This window comes from Panulirus ornatus, chromosome 2 (assembly GCF_036320965.1).
Source record: "Panulirus ornatus isolate Po-2019 chromosome 2, ASM3632096v1, whole genome shotgun sequence".
Classification (NCBI taxonomy): Eukaryota; Metazoa; Arthropoda; class Malacostraca; order Decapoda; family Palinuridae; genus Panulirus; species Panulirus ornatus.
Window position 1 is genome coordinate 61,644,185 of NC_092225.1, and position 23,505 is coordinate 61,667,689.

General features: G+C 41.5%; 1 protein-coding gene across 3 annotated transcripts in view; it reads right to left on the reverse strand.

Annotated features, from left to right (window-relative positions):
* Positions 1-4,488: 4,488 nt before the first annotated feature.
* The window catches only part of LOC139756629 (sodium-coupled monocarboxylate transporter 1-like), a 31,607-nt gene continuing 12,590 nt past the window's right edge, over positions 4,489-23,505 (reverse strand). For all 3 annotated transcript variants that reach the window (XM_071676314.1, XM_071676301.1, XM_071676308.1), the window contains exons 5-12: positions 23,264-23,418; positions 21,646-21,786; positions 21,108-21,326; positions 19,424-19,542; positions 18,362-18,516; positions 15,420-15,673; positions 9,710-9,810; positions 4,489-9,480 (exon numbers count right to left, since the gene is read on the reverse strand). In XM_071676314.1, coding sequence (XP_071532415.1) covers positions 9,293-9,480; positions 9,710-9,810; positions 15,420-15,673; positions 18,362-18,516; positions 19,424-19,542; positions 21,108-21,326; positions 21,646-21,786; positions 23,264-23,418 — 1,332 coding nt within the window. In that variant the 3' untranslated portion in view covers positions 4,489-9,292. The remainder of the gene's footprint in view (positions 9,481-9,709; positions 9,811-15,419; positions 15,674-18,361; positions 18,517-19,423; positions 19,543-21,107; positions 21,327-21,645; positions 21,787-23,263; positions 23,419-23,505) is intronic.

Sequence of the window (23,505 nt, forward strand, 5' to 3'; positions counted from 1 at the left end):
CACATGTACATACACACGTCCACACACGGAAATATACATACCTACACAGCTTTCCATGGTTTAACCCGGACGCTTCACATGCCTTGATTCAATCCACTGACAGCACGTCAACCCCTTTATACCACATCGCTCCAATTCACTCTATTCCTTGCCCTCCTTTCACCCTCCTGCATGTTCAGGCCCCGATCACACAAAATCCTTTTCACTCCATCTTTCCACCTCCAATTTGGTCTCCCTCTTCTCCTCGTTCCCTCCACCTCCGACACATATATCCTCTTGGTCAATCTTTCCTCACTCATTCTCTCCATGTGCCCAAATCATTTCAAAACACCCTCTTCTGCTCTCTCAACCACGCTCTTTTTATTTCCACACATCTCTCTTACCCTTACGTTACTTACTCGATCAAACCACCTCACACCACACATTGTCCTCAAACATCTCATTTCCAGCACATCCATCCTCCTGCGCACAACTCTATCCATAGCCCACGCCTCGCAACCATACAACATTGTTGGAACTACTATTCCTTCAAACATACCCATTTTTGCTTTCCGGGATAATGTTCTCGACTTCCACACATTTTTCAAGGCTCCCAAAATTTTCGCCCCCTCCCCCACCCTATGATCCACTTCCGCTTCCATGGTTCCATCCGCTGACAGATCCACTCCCAGATATCTAAAACACTTCACTTCCTCCAGTTTTTCACCATTCAAACTCACCTCCCAATTGACTTGACCCTCAACCCTACTGTACCTAATAACCTTGCTCTTATTCACATTTACTCTTAACTTTCTTCTTCCACACACTTTACCAAACTCCGTCACCAGCTTCTGCAGTTTCTCACATGAATCCACCACCAGCGCTGTATCATCAGCGAACAACAACTGACTCACTTCCCAAGCTCTCTCATCCCCAACAGACTTCATACTTGCCCCTCTTTCCAAGACTCTTGCATTTACCTCCCTAACAACCCCATCCATAAACAAATTAAACAACCATGGAGACATCACACACCCCTGCCGCAAACCTACATTCACTGAGAACCAATCACTTTCCTCTCTTCCTACACGTACACATGCCTTACATCCTCGATAAAAACTTTTCACTGCTTCTAACAACTTGCCTCCCACACCATATATTCTTAATACCTTCCACAGAGCATCTCTATCAACTCTATCATATGCCTTCTCCAGATCCATAAATGCTACATACAAATCCATTTGCTTTTCTAAGTATTTCTCACATACATTCTTCAAAGCAAACACCTGATCCACACATCCTCTACCACTTCTGAAACCACACTGCTCTTCCCCAATCTGATGCTCTGTACATGCCTTCACCCTCTCAATCAATACCCTCCCATATAATTTACCAGGAATACTCAACAAACTTATACCTCTGTAATTTGAGCACTCACTCTTTTCCCCTTTGCCTTTGTACAATGGCACTATGCACGCATTCCGCCAATCCTCAGGCACCTCACCATGAGTCATACATACATTAAATAACCTTACCAACCAGTCAACAATACAGTCACCCCCTTTTTTAATAAATTCCACTGCAATACCATCCAAACCTGCTGCCTTGCCGGCTTTCATCTTCCGCAAAGCTTTTACTACCTCTTCTCTGTTTACCAAATCATTTTCCCTAACCCTCTCACTTTGCACACCACCTCGACCCAAACACCCTATATCTGCCACTCTGCCATCAGACACATTCAACAAACCTTCAAAATACTCATTCCATCTCCTTCTCACATCACCACTACTTGTTATCACCTCCCCATTTACGCCCTTCACTGAAGTTCCCATTTGCTCCCTTGTCTTACGCACCCTATTTACTTCCTTCCAGAACATCTTTTTATTCTCCCTAAAATTTAATGATACTCTCTCACCCCAACTCTCATTTGCCCTTTTTTTCACCTCTTGCACCTTTCTCTTGACCTCCTGTCTCTTTCTTTTATACTTCTCCCACTCAATTGCATTTTTTCCCTGCAAAAATCGTCCAAATGCCTCTCTCTTCTCTTTCACTAATACTCTTACTTCTTCATCCCACCACTCACTACCCTTTCTAAACAGCCCACCTCCCACTCTTCTCATGCCACAAGCATCTTTTGCGCAATCCATCACTGATTCCCTAAATACATCCCATTCCTCCCCCACTCCCCTTACTTCCATTGTTCTCACCTTTTTCCATTCTGTACACAGTCTCTCCTGATACTTCTTCACACAGGTCTCCTTCCCAAGCTCACTTACTCTCACCACCTTCTTCACCCCAACATTCACTCTTCTTTTCTGAAAACCCATACTAATCTTCACCTTAGCCTCCACAAGATAATGATCAGACATCCCTCCAGTTGCACCTCTCAGCACATTGACATATATATATATATATATATATATATATATATATATATATATATATATATATATATATATATATATATATATATATATATATATATATATATACATATATATATATACATATATATACATATACATATATATATATATGTATATATATATATATATATATATATATATATATATATATATATATATATATATATATATATATATATATATATGTATATATATATTTGCGGAAGATGAAAGCCGGCAAGGCAGCAGGTTTGGATGGTATTGAAGTGGAATTTATTAAAAAAGGGGGTGACTGTATTGTTGACTGGTTGGTAAGGTTATTTAATGTATGTATGACTCATGGTGAGGTGCCTGAGGATTGGCGGAATGCGTGCATAGTGCCATTGTACAAAGGCAAAGGGGATAAGAGTGAGTGCTCAAATTACAGAGGTATAAGTTTGTTGAGTATTCCTGGCAAATTATATGGGAGGGTATTGATTGAGAGGGTGAAGGCATGTACAGAGCATCAGATTGGGGAAGAGCAGTGTGGTTTCAGAAGTGGTAGAGGATGTGTGGATCAGGTGTTTGCTTTGAAGAATGTATGTGAGAAATACTTAGAAAAGCAAATGGATTTGTATGTAGCATTTATGGATCTGGAGAAGGCATATGATAGAGTTGATAGAGATGCTCTGTGGAAGGTATTAAGAATATATGGTGTGGGAGGCAAGTTGTTAGAAGCAGTGAAAAGTTTTTATCGAGGATGTAAGGCATGTGTACGTGTAGGAAGAGAGGAAAGTGATTGGTTCTCAGTGAATGTAGGTTTGCGGCAGGGGTGTGTGATGTCTCCATGGTTGTTTAATTTGTTTATGGATGGGGTTGTTAGGGAGGTGAATGCAAGAGTTTTGGAAAGAGGGGCAAGTATGAAGTCTGTTGGGGATGAGAGAGCTTGGGAAGTGAGTCAGTTGTTGTTCGCTGATGATACAGCGCTGGTGGCTGATTCATGTGAGAAACTGCAGAAGCTGGTGACTGAGTTTGGTAAAGTGTGTGAAAGAAGAAAGTTAAGAGTAAATGTGAATAAGAGCAAGGTTATTAGGTACAGTAGGGTTGAGGGTCAATTCAATTGGGAGGTGAGTTTGAATGGAGAAAAACTGGAGGAAGTGAAGTGTTTTAGATATCTGGGAGTGGATCTGGCAGCGGATGGAACCATGGAAGCGGAAGTGGATCATAGGGTGGGGGAGGGGGCGAAAATTCTGGGAGCCTTGAAGAATGTGTGGAAGTCGAGAACATTATCTCGGAAAGCAAAAATGGGTATGTTTAAAGGAATAGTGATTCCAACAATGTTGTATGGTTGCGAGGCGTGGACTATGGATAGAGTTGTGCGCAGGAGGATGGATGTGCTGGGAATGAGATGTTTGAGGACAATGTGTGGTGTGAGGTGGTTTGATCGAGTAAGTAACGTAAGGGTAAGAGAGATGTGTGGAAATAAAAAGAGCGTGGTTGAGAGAGCAGAAGAGGGTGTTTTGAAATGGTTTGGTCACATGGAGAGAATGAGTGAGGAAAGATTGACCAAGAGGATATATGTGTCGGAGGTGGAGGGAACGAGGAGAAGAGGGAGACCAAATTGGAGGTGGAAAGATGGAGTGAAAAAGATTTTGTGTGATCGGGGCCTGAACATGCAGGAGGGTGAAAGGTGGGCAAGGAATAGAGTGAATTGGAGCGATGTGGTATACCGGGGTTGACGTGCTGTCAGTGGATTGAATCAAGGCATGTGAAGCGTCTGGGGTAAACCATGGAAAGCTGTGTAGGTATGCATATTTGCGTGTGTGGACGTATGTATATACATGTGTATGGGGGTGGGTTGGGCCATTTCTTTCGTCTGTTTCCTTGCGCTACCTCGCAAACGCGGGAGACAGCGACAAAAATATATATATATATATATATATATATATATATATATATATATATATATATATATATATATATATATATATATATATATATATATATAACTTGTCTGTGTCGGATACTTTAAAGTTATCTCTGGAAAGAACACCTCACCTGGACTAACTGGATTCTCCTCCTCTTTCAAGATAGATTCTGGAGTATTCTGGAAAAATAAAAAACATTAATTGTTACATCTTTATTTTCGCCTATACAGTATTAACAGTATCAACATTTTTACGAAAATCATACATGAACAATGAACTCGACTGAGAAGATAATATGGCTCTCTTTCAATTAATCTTTACAAAGAAATAGAAAGGAATGCATGGTAAATGCACACAGCATCAGTGGGTCCTTTGAGGCTTTTTGAGATAGTGAAAGATATAAGCGGCTCACAGATTGTTATGGTAAAAGTTAGAAGGTAAACTGTTACTCAAAGACAACAGCCTGCAATTGTGACTTGGGGGACCAAGTAAATATAATTCAAGTCATGAACTTGAAGCGAAGTATTTATCAAGTCTGTTCCTAAAAGTACCTGTAATGTTGCTTCCAGCCACTATAACTGGCTATTCATTCCATATATTAACAATGCTATTGCGGAAAAAGCACTTTGCCATTTTCAAGATAAGATGTTTGCCAACTAGTTTGTATACATTACTACGAGTAAAATCAGACGGATAAAGTCTTAAGTATCTTGACAGATCATAATCATCAGAGCCTCTCTCATAATCTTGAATACTTGTATCAGATCACCTCTGATCCTTATCATTTCTAAGATAAACTCAAGTCGGTTGATCTGATCTCTCAAGTTTTGTTTCACAGTACGAGAATCATCTTGGTTGCTTGACGGTGTGCTTTCTCCAACTATTTATCTTTTTGAGGTAGGGTGACCAAAACTGAACCTAGTATTCAAGATGTGGACGAATTAATGGAAAATCATTTACCTGGGCTTATTATTTGTTTATAGATCAACAGAGAACGTTTCACCAAAGTTTTTTCCGTTATATACCTTTTGCAGGTTAACAGAATTCATGATGCAGCTTAACTCTTCGTTTTTACTACCGATATACAAAACTTTGCACTCATGGGTATTGAAAAATTTCATTCGCCACTTATGTGCTCAGTTCATCAGTTTGGTTATGTTAGTTTGAAGTTGTATGTAGTCGTTCAAGTTCATTCGCATACTTATCTCCCAGCTATGTATCATCGGCGAATTTTGGTATCATGTAACGCAGCCCATTATCAATATCATTAACACATATGGGAAGGAGAAGTAGTCCCAAGACTGATCCTTGTGGCACCCCACTTGTTACATCGAACCATTCCTGGCCTTGACCATAAATCACAGCTCTTTATTTACGACCAGTCAACCAGTTTTATATCCACTGAAGTACAACCCCATCAACGGCTCGTGATCTAATGTTTGCTTGCAACCTTCGATCCGGAACATTTTCAAAGCTTTTAGGAAATCAAGCTAGATAACAACACTTGCCTTACTTTCGTCATGCATCTTTGTTATATCGTAGGAACAATCAAGCACATTTGTCTGACATGAGCAACTTCGTCGAAAACCATTGTTTACTAAGATCATAGACCTCTAAGTGGTTTAGAATATTATTTCGAATGATGGTTTCCAAAGGTTTTCCAACCACAGACGTAAAGCTAATGGGACGACAATTTCCGGGGAGTGACATATTACCTTTTTCGAGTATCGGTGTTACAATGGCAAACTTTCCTTCATCAGAAAGTACGTTCTGTGGCAAGTGACTTATTGAAAAGGGCAGTCAAAACCACTCATTGTTCTCGAATTGAAGTTATCAGGGCCTGCCGTTTTATCTGTTCTCATTTCGTTTTTGGCTGAAACAATGTCCTCGGCATTTATGTCAGTTGAAATCGTTTTCTCTCTTATCATTGAAACTGGATTCGCGACATGGGTTGTGTCTTCGATCGTGAATACAGATGCAAAAAAAAGAAAAGTCATTTAATATTTTTGCCATGGCTTCGTTGTCTTGAACCCTGTCGCCGTTTTCCGTAATCAGTGGACTTTTTGCCTGGGTAATGACTCTCTTGCCTCCTACATAGCTGCAAAACTACCCTAGGGTTTCTTTTGCTACTTTCAGCAATATATGCTTCATTTTGACGTTTACATTTGTCGTATCATCTTATTTTCTTATTCTTACTTTTTCAATGCATTTTTACATGACGTAACTCCATCAAGTTGGTTATTAAACTCTGTGAGTTCCTTATGACCTACTTTCATAGACAACAGGCACTTCTTTATTTCACCGCGCCACCACCCTGGTTTCCCTCTGGAAATAGACGGTCTACTATGCACTGACACGTATGTTCCATTCGTTGCTTTGAGGAGTTTCCTAAAGCATTTTCAAGCTACCCTCATGTCATTTCTAAACCCTATCATCCCAGGTTTGTATATTAAGATTTTCACGTTTAAAATCGGGCATTTTTTCGCGACTCTCATGTTGACTAACATTATTTGCGGTGTTGAAAGCGACCTCAAAAGTAATATATATACCAAATATATATACCAAACTTTTCTCCATCTTCAACATTATTAATGAGATCCTTGTTTGTAGCTAGAACTAAATCGAATATATTTTCGTAACGAGTAGGTTCCCCGACTGATTGAATTATGGTATTAGCAAGCAAATTTAGGAAGAGTCCACGTCCGGAGCCACTGGAAAGGGAATTGTTCTATTTAGACAAGGGTATATTGAAATATCCTTCTCTAATAGAATCTTTATCATTATAAGTGGCTGCTAACTGATCATAAGATGCTTCGTCTGCCTCTGGTGACTGTGCAGGGGGGCCTATAACTATTCCTGCAGTTAATTTCTTACTTAGCTTATCTTTAATTTCCTAAGATATGAAATCGACAATCTCAAAGGCTATAAAGGCTTTTACTATGGGATTTGAATGAGCTTTAACAAAGAGTAGGACATCAACGCCTAATTTGTTTCCTCCATCCCATTTAGACAGGGCGTACCTTAGAATTGAGCATTTGGCGAGGCTATCTCTATTGCTGATATCGAACCAAGATTCGGATATGGCTGTCTTATCATAATTTCCTTTTAGCGCTTTTGTCATTAACTCTGTGACTTTATCTCGTATATGCCGAGGGTTAACATGAAATATTTCTAGACAAAACTGAAACCTATTTGGAAAAGTAATTACGGAAGGGGATGGGTCTACTCTACATGGGCCGCTTTTTCTTTTTCTTCTTTTTTCTTCTTCTTTTACCAAAACGCGCGCCGTGTAGACTCACATTAAGGAGCCCAGGAAAACACGCAATTCCCACTTCATTCAGGCGTGTAGTCCGTCCTACATAAACTTACCATACTGCATGTAGAAATGCTGCCACAAGTTTATGAACTCAACCTTCTCCTAAAACAGAGGTTCACCGATCTATTACTTCGACTAAACACCTTACTAAAATGGTGTTCCCGTTACCGATCCTGAGAACAACTCCTGAAATCGTAATATTATTAGTGTTATCTCGAAAATGTCGAATAAACTTGCGATGATTCCCTAAACAGTTCCTCCGATTTCCCTTTCAATATACTGTGATCACCTACATGACAAACAACAAGTGCATTATCATTGGCGCCTCCATAAACCCCCTCATCTACTACGTCGGCAACACCATCTATCTTGGCATCTGGAAAACAAAAACGCTTGTGGCGTAAAGGGTTTCTGGCACAATTCCTCCAGCTGTCCTCGAATCATAGAGTCGCCGACAAGCCTTGCTTCATGTTCGTTGTCCTCGACATCATCCAAAGCCTGTGACCAATATTTTGTAATTTCTGGCATCAAAGGTAATCGTGTATGGGGTCTTGCACCTCGTGACACTATCTGGTGAGCGAAGAAGGATTACTTTGGGGTGTCTGAATACCCACAACGCTGTTGGCCTACGGTACAGTAGAATATGCAAAACAAAGTTGACAAGCAAAGCAAAAAAAAAAAACAAATTCAGAAACGGGGACAAAAGTTCTATCTTGAGAGACGAGTGATAACACACAGAAAAAATAAATCATGATGAAGATACTATCTTGTATGTTAGGCTTACGAGAGTTCCACGTTCCCCAAGATCCGTGCAGTGTTTCCCCAAGCATTTGTGTGGGAGTGCTTTTTCTTACTTCTTCTTATACTTCTTATAGCACATTTCAGCACTGCAGTGTGATATGCAACTAGCTAAACACTTCAAAACATACACAAACAAGCTATGCTTGGAATGATGCCGTTATAGAACAATGAAAAAAATCACAGCAGAAAAGATATTAGATCCGATCCTGTAACTCGTTCTGTGAAGCGCAGACAGGCACTTCTAACCTCCTGGAGATTGGTTAACTTGGTACAGGGATTCTACATTTGGTTATGGCGTTTCCCGTTTATTTGTTGGCAGTACCCGACGTGGCATACGGTCAGAAGTGTACCCCAAACGAGGCCATCTCGACTGAATGGGTAAAATGATGTTATAAAAAGAAGGAGGAAGGGGAAATTAATTGAACGAAGTAGGTAGTTATATAATTAACTCTTGAAATTGTAAGTTTACCAAGGGAAAGACGAAATAAGGCAACAGATTCCTTGTCTTCGATGTGCAAGAATAGGAGGAAATACCATCAAGACCAATCCTTCTGCGGAAAGTATGGGAAGAAGCCATTCAAATGTCCAGGTCTCAGGAACTGGAGCGAAGCCACAGCTCACGAGAGCAATGGCCGAAGTGATATACCTGTAGCGAAAAAGATAGGGAAGCAACTTCTCGGCAAGAAAAAAAGGGGTTGTTGAACAAAGAGAGAGTTGATGAAGAGGAAGGAGGCCTTTGATCCGACTTTGGCTTAAGGTGTGAGGGATGAAGAACCACCGCAGGTATGCGAGCAGTACGATGAAGACTCCTGTAGTATGATAAGGTCTCCTGTAGATGTGCTTGTTACACAACGACTGTTGAGGAACGTCACCAATTGTAATAACTAAGAGGGTGAGTTGAGGTTGTCCTTGTTTTGTTTCGGTAGCATTTTGAACGCCTCTTCCTGTACGACAGTTTCCCTGCTGCTGTTGTGGTTGGTGCGACGCTTAAAGACCGTCCACAGATAACGGTACAGTCGGGCACAAGAAGGATTTACCACTCCCTCTCTCATATCTTTCGGGTTGGTCGGACCTAGAGGTATGAATGGATACATTTACTAATAATTGAAAGATGGAAGACTTACCTACATCATTTTCAAATGAAATTGATTTACGGCTTAGAGAAAAAGTATCTCTTTGTTTTAGTTAGAAATATCATTAATACTCTGTTCCATGGAGGCAGAGTTGCATAAACTTTTGAAGTCTTATTGATATCAAATGCAGTGATAACTGTACAAGAGCAGCAGTGATGTTGGTCTTACCAGCACAAATGGAGACGAGACTGGCCAGGATGAACGTAATGAGGATAGCAATAACGCCAGTGTAGCAGTAGGAAACCTCATATATGGTCTTGGACGTCGACCTGAGGGAAGAGGAAATACGTGCAGTGACTGGCTCTAACTCTTCAGTTATGTCATCTAATCCATAATATTAAATATTAACTTGAAGATATCATTTCTCTCACTACAGACCTTCTCCAGGCACTGAACAAAGCCACCAGGTACTTCATACAGCCCTTAACCATCAAACACGGCCTCCAGGCACTGGATAGTACCTAAAGGTATTGGCTACTGCAGTGTGAAGAGTTCGAGGAAGACTCCATAAGAGTCATCTCTCTCACATGAATAAGCAATAGCTGGAAGCTGGGCTTGACGATTGCATCAAACAAAGAGAAATGAGCAAGCGTCAGTAAAATATTTTTTCCTATAGTATTTGTACATAGTAAAATCCTTATGGATTGTGTTGAGAAATTACCTCTTGCTCGACAGGCTGACAATGTTAGAATAAGTATGGTTGGATTTCTCGTCATGTTATGGGCTGAAGAGTGTTCTAGGGGATCAGATCTACACGCGAATCCTTGGATTCTCTAAGTTGTTTGATATTGTGGTGGATGTTTGGATAGATTTTAGGGAGAAATTGAAGAATACTTGCAACCTTATCATCTGTATTTTTTGATTATCTCAAATTATTCAAGGAAATCATAATATTATTATAGGTGTGTGTGTGTGTGTGTGTGTGTGTGTGTGTGTGTGTGTGTGTGTGTGTGTGTGCGTGTGTGCGTGTGTGTGTGTGTGTGTGTATGTTTATGTGTGTGTGTGTGTGTATGTGTGTGTGTGTGTGTGTGTGTGTTTGTGTTTGTGTGTGAAAAATATCTATCATACTATTTTTCTTTACTTAGAAAAACAGATGGATTTGTATATAGCATTTATAGATCTGGATAAGGCATATGAGAGAGTTGATAGAGATGCTCTGTGGAAGGTATTAAGAGTACATGGTGTGAGAGGAAAGTTGCTGGAAGCAGTGCGAAGTTTTTATCGAGGATGTAAGGCATTAGTACGAGTAGGAAGAGAGGAAAGTGATTGGTTCTTGAATGTCGGTTTGCGGCAGGGGTATGTGATGTCTCCATGGTTGCTTAATTTGCTTATGGCTGGGGTTGTTAGGGAGGTGAATGCAAGAGTTTTGGAGAGAGGGGCAAGTATGCAGTCTGTTGTGGATGAGGGAGCTTGGGAAGTGAGTCAGTTGTTGTTCGCGGATGATACAGCGCTGGTGGCTGATTCGGGTAAGAAACTGCAGAAGCTGGTGACTGAGTTTGGTAAAGTGTGTGAAAGAAGAAAGCTGAGAGTAAATGTGAATAAGAGCAAGGTTATTAGGTGTAGTAGGGTTAAGGGACAAGTCGTTTGGGAGGTAAGTTTGAATGGCGAAAAACTGGAGGAAGTGAAGTGTTCTAGATATCTGGGAGTGGATTTGGCAGTGGATGGAACCATGAATGCGGAAGTGAGTCATAGGGTGGGAGAGGGGGGGGGGAAAGTTCTGGGAGCGTTGAAGAATGTGTGGAAGGCAAGAGCATTATCTCGGAAAGCAAAAAGGGGTATGTTTGAAGGAATAGTGGTTCCAACAATGTTATATGGTTGCGAGGCGTGGGCTTTAGATTGGGTTGTGCGGAGGAGGGTGGATGTATTGGAAATGAGATGTTTGAGGACAATATGTGGTGTGAGGTGGTTTGAATGAGTAAGTAATGAAAGGGTAAGAAAGATGTGTGGAAATAAAGAGAGTGTGGTTGAGAGAGCAGAAGAGGGTGTATTGAAATAGTTTGGTCACATGGAGAGAATGAGTGAGGAAAGAATGACAAAGAGGATATATGTGTCAGAGGTGTAGGGAACGAGGAAAAGTGGGAGACCAAATTGGAGGTGGAAGGATGGGGTGAAAAAGATTTTGAGCGATCGGGGCCTGAACATGCAGGAGGGTGAAAGGCGTGCAAGGAATGGAGTGAATTGGAGCGATGTGGTACACCGAGGTGGACATGCAGTCAATGGATTGAACCAGAGCATGTGAAGCATGTGGGATAAACCATGGAAAGTTTTGTGGGGCCTGGATGTGGAAAGGGAGCTGCGGTTTCGGTGCATTATGCATGATAGCTAGACTGAGTGTGAACGAATGTGGCCTCTGTTGTTTTTCCTAGCGCTGCCTCACGCGCGTGCTGGGGGAGGGGGCTGTCATTTCATGTGTGGCAGGGATGCGACGGGAATGAATAAAGGCAGCAAGCATGATTTGTGTACATGTGTATATGTGTATATGTCTGTGTATGTATATATATATATATATATATATATATATATATATATATATATATATATATATATATATATATATATATATATATACCTTCCACAGAGCATCTCTATCAACTCTATCATATGCCTTCTCCAGATCCATAAATGCTACATACAAATCCATTTGCTTTTCTAAGTATTTCTCACATACATTCTTCAAAGCAAACACCTGATCCACACATCCTCTACCACTTCTGAAACCACACTGCTCTTCCCCAATCTGATGCTCTGTACATGCCTTCACCCTTTCAATCAATACCCTCCCATATAATTTACCAGGAATACTCAACAAACTTATACCTCTGTAATTTGAGCACTCACTCTTATCCCCTTTGCCTTTGTACAATGGCACTATGCACGCATTCCGCCAATCCTCAGGCACCTCACCATGAGTCATACATACATTAAATAACCTTACCAACCAGTCAACAATACAGTCACCCCCTTTTTTAATAAATTCCACTGCAATACCATCCAAACCTGCTGCCTTGCCGGCTTTCATCTTCCGCAAAGCTTTTACTACCTCTTCTCTTTTTACCAAATCATTTTCCCTAACCCTCTCACTTTGCACACCACCTCGACCCAAACACCCTATATCTGCTACTCTGTCATCAGACACATTTTGGGAGCCTTGAAAAATGTGTGGAAGTCGAGAACATTATCCCGGAAAGCAAAAATGGGTATGTTTGAAGGAATAGTAGTTCCAACAATGTTGTATGGTTGCGAGGCGTGGGCTATGGATAGAGTTGTGCGCAGGAGGATGGATGTGCTGGAAATGAGATGTTTGAGGACAATGTGTGGTGTGAGGTGGTTTGATCGAGTAAGTAACGTAAGGGTAAGAGAGATGTGTGGAAATAAAAAGAGCGTGGTTGAGAGAGCAGAAGAGGGTGTTTTAAAATGGTTTGGGCACATGGAGAGAATGAGTGAGGAAAGATTGACCAAGAGGATATATGTGTCGGAGGTGGAGGGAACGAGGAGAAGAGGGAGACCAAATTGGAGGTGGAAAGATGGAGTGAAAAAGATTTTGTGTGATCGGGGCCTGAACATGCAGGAGGGTGAAAGGAGGGCAAGGAATAGAGTGAATTGGAGCGATGTGGTATACAGGGGTTGACGTGCTGTCAGTGGATTGAATCAAGGCATGTGAAGCGTCCGGGGTAAACCATGGAAAGCTGTGTAGGTATGTATATTTGTGTGTGTGGACGTGTGTATGTACATGTGTATGGGGGGGGGTTGGGGAATTTCTTTCGTCTGTTTCCTTGCGCTACCTCGCAAACGCGGGAGACAGCGACAAAGTATAAAAAAAAAAAAATATATATATATATATATATATATATATATATATATATATATATATATATATATATATATATATATATATATATATATATATATATATATATATATATCCCTGGGGATAGGGGAGAAAGAATACTTCCCACGTATTCCCTGCGTGTCGTAGAAGGCGACTAAAAGGGGAGGGAGCGGGGGGCTGGAAATCCTCCCCTCTCACTTTTTTTTTTTTAATTTTCCAAAAGAGGGAACAGAGAAGGGGCCCAGGTGAGGATATTCCCTCAAGGGCCCAGTCCTCTGTTCTCAACGCTACCTCGCTAATGCGGGAAATGGCGAATAGTATGAAAGAAAAAAAGAAATATATATATATATATGTATAAGTTGTAATGTATAGGTATATGTATGTGCGTGTGGGGACGTGTATGTATATACGTGTGTATGTGGGTGGGTTGGGCCATTCTTTCGTCTGTTTCCTTGTGCTACCTCGCTAATGCAGGAGACAGCGACAAAGTATAGTAAATAAATAAATAGATACACTATTTTTCTGTTACGAGAAGCGAGTTTTACACTCGTGTTGTCCCGTCTCATGGCCATCCATGGTGGAAGGATGGAATGAAAAAGATTTTGATCGATCGGGGCCTAAACGTAAAGGAGGATAAGAGGCGTGCAAGGAACAGAGTGAATTGGAACGATGTTGTATACCGTGGTTGACGTGCTGTCAATGGACTAAACCAGGTCATGTGAAAAGTCTGGGGTTAACCATGAAAAGTTTTGTGGTACCAAGATGTGAAAAGGGAGCTGTGGTTTCGGTGCATTATACATGACAGCTAGAGACTGAGTGTGAACGAATATGGCCTTTGTTGTCTTTTTACTAGCCCAACTCCGCGCATGTGGGGAGAGGGGTTTGTCATTTCTGTTCTTAACGCTACCTCGCTAACATGGGAAATAGCAAATAGTATAATATATATATATATATATATATATATATATATATATATATATATATATATATATATATATATATATATATATATATATATATATATATATATATATATATATATATATATATATATATATATATATATATATTCATACTTGTTGCCTTCATCCATTTCTGGCATTACCCCGCCCCACAGGAAACAGCATCGCTACCCCCTGCTTCAGCGAGGTAGCGCCAGGAGATCAGACAAAAAGGTCACATTCGTTAACACTCAGTCTCTAGCTGTCATGTGTAATATGGTAGTGTGCATTCATATGCACTATATTCGCTTATATATACTTCCGTGTTGTACAGTTAGGTTCTGTAAAAATGTTATTTGCTCACTAACGTGAGACGAAGGGTATTCGAGTACACAGTATTCGAATGGTCGTTTCCCTATTAGGAGCGATCATAGCTTAGAGGTAGCGCTCCCGCCTGTTACACAAAGGTCTCGGGTTAGATCCTGGCTGTTGGAGGTTTTATGAAGGTGCGCATTCATATGCACTTCGTTCGTATATATCATATATATATATATATATATCCAACTGACATCAGTTGCCCATTTATCGTCCAGCTCCGAAGGGACGAATAAATGATTAAATTAGCATTTCGGCAACTACCATGTACGGGATTCCAACAGTGCCCCATGACACGCCTGGGGTTCAACGCTAACCGCTTACAGATTTGGCATTTAAATTTCTTTTCCCGTTAGGAATCGTGTAATTTGTAGGTACTTCATTGGAGAGTACTTGAAAGGATATTTACACTCATGGAGCCTCATCTCTTAATGGTGTGTGTGTGTGTGTGTGTGTGTGTGTGTGTGTGTGTCATGTTATGTAGTTCTATATGTATGAGTTGATCTCCGTGGGCACCTGATTATTTTTTCTTTGTGTGTGTATAAGAGTCAGGTTCCATCTGACAAGTAGTGTGTTCCTTTTTATATTATATTTTCTTTATCTCGAGGGAAGAGAAGCGCTTTGGAAGACACCTGGATACTCTCTTGTAGCTCAAGTGTGGCATGATGATAAAAGTGGACTCGTGAGCTTGGTAGTGTCAGGAGAAACTATACAACAGTGTGGTGGTACTGACCCATCGGGAGTGGTTGTGGAGGCCAACATCGCTGCATCAGTCAGCGTGGTGTTGCTCAGCAGAAAGTCAGACAGTGTGGTGGTAGGGCTGGTGACGAAGGCGGGCATGGAGGTGTTACCGAAGTTGGTGAGGTTCGTTACGCAGCCCGAAGTGGACATCGGTAGGAGGGCAGGCTTCCCTCCTCCTCGTATAAACTTGCCAGTAACTACCCAAACACTAAAGACGAAGGATGCGGTGAAGCCCACGGTGGCGCCCTGCGGCAACAGGTGGAGAACACACTGACCATCAACAATATGTTGACATGTTATATACAACCTGGAGGCAGTTAATGATCACCGGATTGATTGCCCGTAACTGCAGCTGTTGATAAATGGCCGCTAAGTTAAATCAAGGGAAAGTTACCACAGAATATGTAAATATTAGAGTAGGCATCTACGTAGCATAGATATATCCTAAGGGTGATGGCTACAACTGATATACACAAGGAAAGTATCACTAGATATAGCTAGCTAGCTAGCTGGTATTCTGGTGGAACGATATCAAAGCATTTTCAACGATTTCACTGCACAAGATTGTAACATGGCGCATAGTGCCAATGAAAACAATCTTGGTTAGAGAAACACAGTCTTATAATGTGCCCAGCTTATCATTAAGCACATCAGACACAGTACGAACAAGAGAAAGGCAATTTGGGTAGAAAATAGATATAAAAAGGGAGTCAAGCTAATTGTTGTACGAAGCCGACAACAAAAACATACACATACACACTCACAATAGATTACTAGAAAAATTAGGCAACTCCACTGATGAACACTAGCCCGGCACGAATTCCTAAGCAGTCAGGAGTCTTATGTAACAATTGTCCAAAGCTGCTTGGATACAGAAATGGTTTAAACTCTTAAGTTATACCACTTTCCTCATCTGCTGAGGGCCACCTGATCCATTTCAGGTTTAGACCATGCCTGAATATAACCTGCTCCTAGACCTATGTAGGACTATGTTTCAGAGACACTCTACTCCTTATTGCTCTGATATCAGAGAAGGAGCGGCAGCACCCAAACCTGGCTGTTCTCTTGAAAACAAAAGACCGCGCCAGCCAAGCTGGTGTTTATTCACGGCAACCCAAGCAACGCTTACACACCGTCCGGCCAACAGGATTGCATAGTACACAGAGTGTGATCAAATCATATTTGCTCGTCAGAAAGAGTTTGAAACTGAACGCCCACCTAGAGAGACAGAGGTAGTGTAGTGCATTTGCACATAAGGTTTTGTCGCTTTGGTTCACCTTAGCAAATAATTTTTGGATGATAATGAGACCATTTACATACTAGTTATGTACAATATCTATAGATATTCGTGGTGGAGGTGGAGAGAGTATACGAAACACAGAAGCAATGTCATAGAGGGTAGAGAAATTCTAAGAAAGATGGTTTCACATTCATATACTTAAGAATGATGAGACGAACATAAGGTAATCACTTACCACAGTATGCACATACTTCATCATTTTTGCGAGACGATGGTAGACGTCAAAGTTGGAGATCTATTACTAGTGTAGAGAGGCAGCCTTGGAGAGCTAGGTTTCAGAGAGAAGATCGAGAGAAGTAGAGAGATGATGATGTACAGGGGGAAGGTAAGATGTAAGGCTACGAATGTTATGAAAATGTATAGAGAAAGTTCGAGGCGTGGGAGCTGCTCCTAAGGAAGTGGGGAGCTTGGTGTCTTGGTCAATAAGTGACCAATACCATTTTAGTGGACCCAGGTCTATTGTTAGCAGGGATCAGCTGTTGTTGTTTTTTCGTCCCACGTCTCTGGATGAAGCAATGTTCATCGGAATGAAGTCGGGGAGTAAACATACACTACGTTCTGGTTTCGACTACAGTTAGAGGCAATTAACTTGTCGTGTGTTGTATGTTCCTGGTGCGAATGTTGACTCGGACGTCTTGGTGTTAGTGACACTTCTGAAGCGGGGCTGGCAGCTTCTGAGGCTCAACCAGACGCCTCGTTGCATACCATATACCTCAAATCAAGAGTCAGCTTCTCAAAAATTTGAGCTAAAAGTCTAGCCTCCGCTATATATTGAAACTGGGCCACAGCGATTCTATACAGAATTGCTCTAAGTGATTTAGGGACACTAGGTCAATTATTCCCTCTCTGGTGTGAGGCATTTCTGCTCTCGTCGTCCATTCTCGGTGGTGGCGCTGCATGTGGACCTCTCATTCTCTGTAAGTTCTGAAAGATTGCGTCTCTGTCTTATATTCAGCAAGGTCATTGGCTCTTAGGAGTCACTCTTTCATGGTAGGATAGTATAAGTGTTATTTGTCGTGGTGGTTGAAACTCCTTACCCCCTCTCCCCACCGGTTTACCTTCAATGAAGGTATAAAAGTGCAGGAGTTTAAACAACTCACTGAGTTTGCAAAGCCCTAAACCAGGTCTCGAAAGCATAGGACACTTTGCTTTACTGAAACTGCTAAATGCCTGACATCATTTGTTCACTGCAGATGGGCGAAGTCGAAAACACACAGGTGAGGTTCTTGTTCCCACCGATACTTCGTCTGAAGAATTTGCCCCGGTCTTCTCTCGTGCTTCATCGTTCCCCCTTGTGCTCACGAACTCGCAGATGGGCCCGACTAAGTTGCTTGTGGTAAAACCTGTCGGATTGCTACAAGACACACACACACACACACACACACACACACACACACACACACACACACACACACACACACACATTTACTTTAACCTATCCAATTTACAATGAAAAATGTGAAGGAAAAAACACAGACCAAAGACCCAGGCTAGGTTGACAGTGGAATTCACATGTGCTTCTGGTGTGCTGTAAGGAATAGAATAGATAAGTGTGTTTTATGAAATTTATCGCATGGTATATAATTCAGGTGACCAGTGTGAGCGTCATTCCATGTTCATATATGACCTCTTACCTTTGCAGTGATCCATGGACCGATGATGCCGCTGAGAAAGATTCCACAAATAGGACCCGAGATAGCAGATAGAAGGCTGTTGGCTACGTGGAAGATGCTGCCGAGTTTCCCCACCATCAGACCCAAACATATGGATATCACACCGGCCACAGTGGCTGGAATGAATGTATATGAACATTATGTCTACCATTGAGGCTGGAGTGAGAGCAAATGGTCATTACACTTGCTTCGGTAGCTAGAATGAAAGCATGCAGTCATTACACCTGCTACTCCGACTGAAATGAAAGAAACCACTTTACAGTAATAGTCATTTGTACCACCAAGTCAAAAGGTACGATGCCAGTGGTTTGGCCCTTAATAGATAGCCATCCAGGCTCTCCTACTCAAACCTCTGCCCTACGCCCCACCAGACCACAACACAATTTGAGGATTAAGCTAAATTGTATTTCATGATCCTAGAATCTTCGCCTCTCCTTTCTTTCATAACCTCAGCATTCAGTTGTTATCACCTTTTCTTCTTCTTTTATGCCTTTTTCTGTAAGGAAGGCTTAAGTGGAATCAGGATGATAGGCAGCAGATCTCCAAGAGATGTATCTAATGAATCATATAATGATTCAGAGAATCATGTGTCTTCTGGACTCGTATAGATAATGAGCTTCGGAGAAAAGAAGGCACTGTTACTACTCTGGATCGCAGGAACCTAGACATTATAGTCTTCTTGTTGAAAAGTTACAGAAAATCGTTAGGCTAAGGGGATAGCTAGGTTAGGATGATAGACAGAGGTAGGAAGCTAGTGGGGTTACAAAGGCTAGTGGTGGGCCTAGCAAAGGAATGAGGGTTAATGAAAACAGGATGGCTAGTTGTGATATGCGGGTTAACAGGGTCAGAAAGACTTGCGGGGTTAGTTTGAGAAATAACGGCGGTAAGGAGGTGAGCGATATCAGAAGGGTTGATTGGGGTTCTTCAAGGACTAGCGGGGGGGTAGGTGGATTAGCGTACGTTTGGGTAAAGTACACAAGAACAACTTCTAGACATCAAACCGAGCATGTTAGTGTAACTTACATAATAATTTGACGACGTTGGTGGAACCGGCATCATTGAGGCGGCTGAAATAAGGCAGGTCCTTGAGGAAGTCCTCCCAGATGATACAGGCCACAGAGTTGCCGCAGGAGGAGAGTGTGCTGGGAGGAAGGGAAGGTATACTGTACACAGTCATGTGTAGTGAGGGGCAGAACATTCCGCCAGCACCAGAGACACAAACTTCCACAGATGATGCCATCTCTGTGCCGCCACACCTCTACAGCAATGGCTCTCTCAAAATTTTTTCATTGATGTCACCCTAAACTCATTGACTATATTTCGCAGCCGTTATCCCGCTTAATCTTAAAATTCATCTATAATTTGTGTTATTCAAATCCAATCAAATTCAAACAACAGGTGTATAGACCCATTACTTAATCTATTATGGAAACAGAAAAAGAATGTCAAATTGCTTCGGTAACGTAAAAGATGAGAATACATCATTATATTATGACAATGACCGAAAATTTCTGTCTACAGTACTCCAGGGTTCCGCAGAACTTGAGGTGGATTATTTCCATAACTCAAGAAACTACTTTACATCATATCCTCTATGAGAGATAACCTGAAAATCACAATGTATATGTCTCAAACTGCTTAATGTCAATTTAAAAAAAAAAAACTTAACTCTATGGCTTCTCTCTACATTTGTCTTTGAATTTTCTTATGACAGAAATGCAGAGGAAATACCAAGGCATCAAAAACTATGCAGTTCAAATAATAATTAATGACAGACCAGGCTGTGTGGGAGCTGAAATGCAAGTTTGAAAATGTTTCACACCTTTTGCGTTTATAAGTTCCATATTGTTGATGAGCCAAGTATTGCATCAAACAATTATAAACTTGATCTTATGCTGGCGTAAAAGATGTCTGACAGCGTAGAGGCGATTTCATATTGAGCCACTGTCATATTGCTATCTATTGTGAACTCTTCATTACATTTGCCAAGATTACATCTGAAGATGCATTAGGTGTAAGGAAAAGCAGATCTCTTTATCTTACTTCTATTGCTGGTGATCAGAACACGCTACGCTTAGCAATAAGATCTACTGCCTATAAGTTTAGTGAAGTGCCAAATCACCAGCAAAATAATTAAGCGTGTGTTTGCATTTTTCTATGACATATTTTTCCCCTTTTGTTGAACAAGATTAGGAAATAGATGGTAGACTTAATTGTCAGACACAAAATTTGCCTGAGCCTCGCAATCAGAGTCTTGGCTGTACACAGAGGATGCAGGTGCCTCCTCTGACTAGTTCATAAGTGATCTGAAACGTAGACAGTTAACATCATTTGTGCCAGGTAGGTTCTTTAAAAGTGCACTTAGGTCTAATGCAAAGAGGTCTTCTGTTAAAGGGCACGATACGGGTTCCTGTGGGTCTGCACAAGTAGGAATTGAGAACACTCCGTTGGTTCTGGCTCTTTAGTCCCTCGAGCACGAAATGAACAGCCCTTGAAAAGGACAGTACGACATTTAGGTATATTGGTCTCGTCATTGACCTATCCCTCAAGGGCTAGTCGGCCATCATTTCCAGCGGGTCGTATGGTCGTGGTCAAGACATTACATCATCATGCTAAAGAGACTTTATATCACAAATCGGGTTCTGACTACGATGTTTATTGTTAAACGCAAGAAGGCAACATATCACCAGTAGCTGTGTCCACCTACCTTAGAACGCCGCCGTAGACGGCCGCAACGAAGATGCCAGCCAGCCCCGTTAGGTGACTCAACTTGTCTGTCACTAAGTAGGGGATGATCTGGTCTTTCTTCTCGATCTTGCCGGACGTGAGCGGGTCACAGTCGCTGTAGGTAGCAAAGGCAACGAGGCCGGAGAAGAAGAACACGGTCCACAGGCAGTATAGCCCAAGTAAGAAGAAGATACACAGCCTGGGGAAAAAAAAAAAAAGATTCGGTGTAAGAATAGAAAAGATTAGAGGTTGAAGAAAGATCACTTATGAAGAAGAGAAAGATGGTAAGCCACAAGAGAGATCCCTGAGGGACCCAACTACCAATAAGATAATAGAGATAGGTAATTCAGTTAATTATCATCGCGATAGAACGGCTAAAAGGGAAGCTATACTAAAAGCAGAGCGATGCAAAAAAACAAAAGGAATCAAGTATAGAAAGCAAAGTCTTATGCTACGCCAACACATAACCTTTAGGTAAAGCCCAGAACCATAACGAAAAAGATGTAATTCATAATTACCTTTGTGATATCTGAAGTGTCCTCACAGAGGCAAACCTCTGGTAGACGGTCTGGTTGAAGCCGATGGATTTTATCATAAGGTAGAAGCCAAACACGAACGTTGAAAAGAAGGTGTGGCGCTCATAAGGGTCTGTGCTCATGCTGGTACAAGACAACGGCAGCAGATATAATGATACTTTATACATGACAGGGATAGTTAATGAGATGAATCAGTCGCTGAGGTTATTATCATTATTATCATTATATATATATATATATATATATATATATATATATATATATATATATATATATATATATATATATATATATTATCTATTATACTTTGTCGCTGTCTCTCGCGTTAGCGAGGTAGCGCAAGGAAACAGACGAAAGAATGGACCAACCCACCCACATACACATGTATATACGTACACGTCCACACACGCACATATGCATACCTATACATTTCAACGTATACATATATATATACATACACAGACTTGTACATATATACACATGTACATAATTCATACTTGCTGCTTTTATTCATTTCGGTGGCCACCCCACCACACATGAGATGACAACCCCCTCCCCGTATGCGCGCGAGGTAGCGCTGGGAAAAGACAGCAAAGGCCACATTCGTTCACACTCAGTCTCTAGCTGTCATGTATATTGCACCGAAACCAAAGCTCCCTTTCCACATCCAGGCCCCACAAAACTTTCCATGGCTTACCTCAGACGCTTCACATGCCCTGGTTCAATCCATTGACGGCACGTCGACCCCGGTATACCACATCGCTCCAGTTCACTCCATTCCTTGCACGCCTTTCACCCTCCTGCATGTTCAGGCCCCGATCGCTCAATATCTTTTTCACTTCATCCTTCCACCTCCACTTCCACACATTCGATATTTCCCGCATTAGTAAGGTAGTGTTAAGAACAAAGAACCTTAAAGGGAATATCCTCACTTGGCCTCCTTCTCTGTTCTTTCGGAAAATTAAAAAACGGGAAGGGAGGATTTCCAGCCCCCTTGCTCCCTACCCTTTTAGGACACGCAAGGAATACATGGGAAGTATTCTTTCTCCCCTATCCCTAGGGATGATATATATATATATATATATATATATATATATATATATATATATATACGAATAAAGTGCATAGAAACGCGCACCTCCATAGAACATACAAACCTCCAACAGCCAGGATCGAGCCCGGGATCCCTGTGCGCGAGGCAGTAATGCTAACCGTTAGGCTATGGACATGGCTAATAGTAAATAACTATTCGAATACTAAGTACTCGAATACCCTTCGTCTCGCATTGGTAAGCAACGGGGTCTATACCGGTTATCTCCCAACAGGCGCACATAGTCAGCTGATAGCATTTTACCGAACCTAACTGTACAAAGCGGAGGTATATGAATATAGACCCCGTTGCTCACCAATGTGAGACGAAGGGTATTCGAGTACTTAGTATTCGAACAGTTATCTCCTATTAGCCATGTCCATAGCCTAGCGGTTACATTCCCGCCTCACGCACAAGGGTCCCGGGTTCGATCCTGGCTGTTGAAGGTTTGTATGATATATATATATATATATTGTAAATGCAGGTGTATTAAATGCAGACATTAGTTACTTGAAAAACTGAATCCGTCCGCCTTCGTCAGCGATGTTCCAGACGTTGGCTACTCCTCCCAGGTCGTTGCAGCAAATGATCACCACCGCCAACACTCCTCCGAACATGAGCAGCGTCTGCAGCACGTCAGCGTACACCACAGCCTTCACACCTCCCTGAGGGACAAGATATACAAGATATGTATACAGGCAAGTTTTGTAGTATAACAATGTATAGCCTTCACATCCCTCTGAGGCATAAGA